Source organism: Ciconia boyciana, unplaced genomic scaffold (assembly GCF_034638445.1).
Source record: "Ciconia boyciana unplaced genomic scaffold, ASM3463844v1 HiC_scaffold_138, whole genome shotgun sequence".
NCBI classification, from domain to species: Eukaryota; Metazoa; Chordata; class Aves; order Ciconiiformes; family Ciconiidae; genus Ciconia; species Ciconia boyciana.
This window is the reverse complement of record NW_027328506.1, coordinates 8,829-13,386: the sequence shown is the minus strand read 5'-3', so window position 1 is coordinate 13,386 and position 4,558 is coordinate 8,829. Positions and strand designations below refer to the sequence as shown.

Genomic DNA, 4,558 nt, shown 5'->3' with positions numbered 1-4,558 from the left:
CTGGACTCTGCGGGACAGGCATACCCCGCAGGGAGACGCTGACACGCGGCGCCCACGGTCACTCCTGCCCGTGCACTAGGAGTGCGTGCTGAGAGTGATGGCCTGTTTCCCCGGTGGCCGCGGCTGGGCCCCACGTCACCTCTTGGCGCCAGCCCCAGGGAGGTGATTGCCGCGTCACAGTGGGCAGCAGCGGTGGCCGTGTCACCGCGATGTCACTGTGGGCTTGTGACACGGGCGCCCTGGCGGGTATAAAGGGGGCTGCTCCCGGAGGCGGGGGAGCATCTGGAGGAGAAGCTCGGTGCTGCTGGGCAGGAGTTTGGAGAGGACTCGCCAAGGAGCTGTCCTGCGTCCGCTGTGCAGCCGAAGGCCCCTGACGGGGGAGAGGAGGGTGAGGGCAGAGTATCCCCACAGTCCCCGCGAGCCACGGCTGGGCAAGGGGCGGCGGGGGTCTGTGTGTGGCTGCGAGCGGTGGGGTGGGGGGAAGGCAGTAGCCTGGGCCGAGGCAGGGCCAGGTGGGGAGGTCGGCTACGCTGCTGGGGCTGGCGGGGGACCAAAGGAAGGGGGTCCCGGGGGCGGGGGTGTTGTGACCTGACAGGGCAGGATCGTGACGCTGGAGGTGTCGCAGAGGCCCCAGGGCAGGGCAGCCCCGCCAGCAGGAGGGGCCCCGCGGGTGCCCGGCACAGCAGGGGCGGGGAAGCTCCTTCTCTCCTCAGCGGTCCCTGGGGCCCCCCCACCTCCAGCCAAGTCCTGGGCACCCAGCTGGCACAGGCCAAGCCGGGCACAGGACTGGTGCGCGCGTGCGTGCGCACAGGGCTGCCGGCTGCGGGGGGTGCAGGCGCGTCAGTGCAGTTGGCTGACGGTGCCCCTCTCTGCGGGGAGGCTCCCGTGCCAGCCCTGGGCGTCCCTGACTCTGCAAGTGCGTGGCCGTGTTCCGTGCGTGAGAGAGAGCGGGTGCGCCCGTGCTTGGGGAGCACAAGGGGGTGCATGGCTGTCCCCGTGGGTGTATGGCTGTACCTGTGCCAGCACCCGCGGTGCTGGGCACAGCTGCAGGTGAGCAGGGTGGCGTGCCTGTGCGCAGCCGTGCAGGGGTGCCTTCCCCTGAGTGCACCCGCGTGTCCGTGTGCGGTCGTGTGCCAGGGTAGGGCAGCATCTCCGCGAGTGTCCGTGCCTGACAAGTGCCCGTGGCTGTGCCCCTCACACCCTGCTGGCTGCCCACCCCCAGGTGCAGCCATGCGGACGGAAGAGTTGAAGGAAGAGCTCTGCGTGCTCCGGGAGCGCCTGGCGAGGTGTTCTGCAGAGTCCAAAAAGCAGAAGGAGCTGCTGCAGCGTCTGGTAGGTGTGGAGTGTTGTCCCCGGGGGCTGGGGCTGCAAGACCTGAGCCCCTGACCTCTCCTTTCCCCACGCAGGGGAAGAAGCAGGATGAGCTGCAGGAAACGATGGAGCAGCTCAGCGTGCAGGTCAGTGTCCCCTCTTCTGCCCGTGTCCCCCAGCTGCGGCGGCTGGGGCTGTGTCAGGCTCAGTGCCGTTGTCTGGCTCCTCTTCCCAGAAGCCTGTTGTGGTGCGGTGTTTTGAAAACATCCGCCAGGAGATCGAGCAGCTGGAGGAGTGGATGGCCCGGATGAAGGTGAGTTTAGCGAATCACAGAGGGGTCGAGGTTGGCAGGGACCTGTGGAGATCATCTTGTCTTGTGCAATGCCCCTGCTCAAAGCGGGGTCACCCAGAGCCAGTGGCTCAGGACCATGTCCAGGTGTGGACCGTGTCCGGAGTTGGGCCTGGGGGTCCCTCTGTCTGCCCACAGTGCCTGCAGGGCTGGGACTGAGAGGGGACGCGAGGGCAAAGGACGTGCCCAAAGGGAGCCGGGAGGGGATAATGCCACTCCTGGGAGTGTCTCAGTGCCCTGATGGCTGCTCCTCTTCCTCTCCTCTCCCGCAGGAGCGCGTTGAGGTGGCAAACAGGGAGGCAGCCGCCGGCCTGGAAGAGGCACAGAAGGTAGAGGGGAGAAGGAGGCCTGTCCTGACGGGGTCAGGGAGGGGGTGCCAGTGCTGGGTCCGTGCACCCCAGCAGCCACGGGCAGTGGTGTGGCTGGGGAGGATGTTTACTGTGGGATATGGCCTCTGGCCATGATGGAGGGATCGGGCCTCTGGCTATCCCCCAGGCTCTTGGCTGTGGCTGTGCTGCACAGGGGAGCCTGATGTGGGTCTGCAGGCACAGCACTATGGCTTTGGGGAAGGGGGTGGGACGAGTGACCCTCACTGGTGTGTCTGGGGACGCTGTGTGTAACAGGAACTCGGGCATGGGCTGGAGGGGGGTGCTGGGTAGTGTGGCGTTGGGCCCCGGCCAGTGTCCTGGGGTCCTGCTCCACCGCCTGCTCCTCCTGGAGATGTTCCTGTTCCTTCCTCTTTGCCAGGCAAAGCTCTTTCACGGAGAGGCAGAGGGAGGCCCAGCAGCGCGGGAGCTGATCAAGGTCTGTGACCCGCATCCAGAAATCCCTCACGGGGTGGCCGGAGCTGCTGGGCAATGGCGCTAGCCCCAGGACACCTGGGTGCCTGTTGCCCTGTCCCTGGCCTGACCTCCCAGTGCCCTGGGGTCTGACTGGGGATGCCCTTTCCCACCACGGCTCCCTGCAATGTGTCCCACTTGCTTTGCAGTGGGAGCCCTGGCCAGAGTTGAGAGAAGGTCTTCAGGAGCAGGTTGAGGTCACGAAGGTACTGGGGACAGGAGGGACGGGGGCTCAGCATGTCTGTGGGGGGAAGCCCCCTCAGAGCAGGCATGGCCTGGACTCCTGACCGGGACCTTTGCTTGTCCAGCTGCTCAGGAGCAAGCTCCGGCACCTCCTGGAGAGACGGGAAGGCCTCCGAGAGCCAGCAGCTTTGTGAGTGGCCGTGGGGCCCTGACTGAAACCTGGGGCAGCGGGGTGGGGGGTGCTGAGCAGCTCCGGGCAGAGCTGTGCCGCTTGCAGACATCTTTCTGGCTCCTGTCCGCTCCTCCAGCCTGCTGTGGAGAGCCCTTTGTCTTCTCCTAAGCGGCTCAAAACACCTCTGAGCAACTCGGGACTCGTGGAAGCAGCTCTGCGCAACTCTAAGCAGCTCCCAGGCTCTCCTCCACGCCCCGCAGGCCTGGGGTGGGACAGGGGCGGGGGGTGGGTCTGTGCAGTGCTGGGACGGCGGGGGTGCCTGGTGCCAGCCCCAGCAGAGGCTGGGCAGCACCCTGGCTCCCTGTTGGCCACCCGGGGGTTTGCCATGCTGGCCGAGGTCTCTTTTCACAGCCCCAAACCCCACGGTGTCCGTAGCAGGGGGAAGACGGCGCAGGCAGACAAGACGGAGGAGTCGCTGCTGCAGGAGATGGTGGCTGTGCGGCTGGTAGGAGAGACAACCCCGCTGTGGGCCTTGGGGAGGGAAGGGTCTGCACTGTGGCCGGGGGCCACGGGGGCACCGGTCTCAGCGGGGACGAGGGAGGGGTCTGTCTGAGCCCCAAACCTCATCCACCTCGCACACCCCAACACATGTCCCTGCTGTGCCTTGGCCTGTAGGAGGGGCGGCTGGCATCAAGGAGGCAGAAGATCACTTCTTGGCTGCGGTGAGTTGCCCAGGGGCTCGGGGTGCCGGGGCTCTTCCATAGGCAGTGGGATGCCCGTGCCAGTGGTCCAAGGGTATCGGGCAGCTTTGGCCTTCTCTGGGATGAAATGGTGCAGTATTTCTTCTCTTCCCAGCTTGGGGGGCGTAGCACGGGGGATCTGGGGGCCCACTGGGCAGATGTAGAGTAGAGCTGCGAGAGATGCCTGGGCCCTTCAGCCCAGCCCTGAGCTGGGAGCGTTGTGCCCAGCAGGGTGCGAAGTCCCACGGTGGCATTCGAAGAGGGTGGTTGGAAAGAGCTGAGACACATTTGCACCCTGCTCTGCCTGACTCCTCTCTCCTGTCCCCCAGGAGCCTTCTTCTGTTCCTCGCCTTCCTGCAGCTCGCCGTCCTCCTCCTAGTCCTCCTGAAGACGGACGTCCTCAACTGGGTCCTGCCACCAAAGCTGGCGGCCGCCTTAGGGAGCTGCCCAGCGAGGTCCCAGTTGTTTTGAAATAAAGAAAGAAGTCTGTGATTGCAGGACAAGTGTGTGACCTCTTCAATGAATGTCAGCTGACGGGTCAGAGGGAGGTGGCTCCTGCTTTCCCTTCTGCCTGTGCGCGCCCCACGACGGCTCTGCCTCAGACCTGGCTCTTGCTTGAGTTGGAGGCCGGCAGTGCCCGTGGCTCGCCCGGCGAAGTGGGGAGCTCAGTTGTCGGCGTGGCGGTTCCCGCGGCGGTTCGGCTCGCGTTCCACGGCCGTCCCCCGGCGCTTGCCCGACAAGCCAGCCCCGCGTCTCCGAGGAGCCGGGAGGCGCGGAGAGCCGGAGCCGCCTGGCATGAGGAGTAAAGCCGGATCCCATGGGGCAGGGCGAGTGCGGATGGGGACGGACTCGGACAGCAGGTACCGCGGTGGAGAGGGGGTCCCGGTTCCGTGGTGAATGCACGCAGCCGGGGAAGGGGGTCCAGCCTCTGCGGCGGCTTTGTCCCCTCCGCCGGTCCCCGAGG

General features: G+C 66.4%; 1 protein-coding gene across 1 annotated transcript; it reads left to right on the top strand.

Annotated features, from left to right (window-relative positions):
• The first annotated feature begins 332 nt into the window (after positions 1 to 332).
• On the top strand, positions 333 to 4,065 carry LOC140646062 (uncharacterized). Its single transcript, XM_072849472.1, has 11 exons — positions 333 to 388; positions 1,223 to 1,332; positions 1,407 to 1,457; positions 1,547 to 1,624; positions 1,933 to 1,989; positions 2,408 to 2,464; positions 2,649 to 2,705; positions 2,808 to 2,872; positions 3,290 to 3,359; positions 3,530 to 3,576; positions 3,924 to 4,065. The coding sequence occupies exons 2-11, from the start codon at positions 1,231 to 1,233 to the stop codon at positions 4,063 to 4,065; spliced, it is 726 nt and encodes a 241-aa protein (XP_072705573.1). The 5' UTR covers positions 333 to 388; positions 1,223 to 1,230.
• The last annotated feature ends 493 nt before the right edge of the window (positions 4,066 to 4,558 follow it).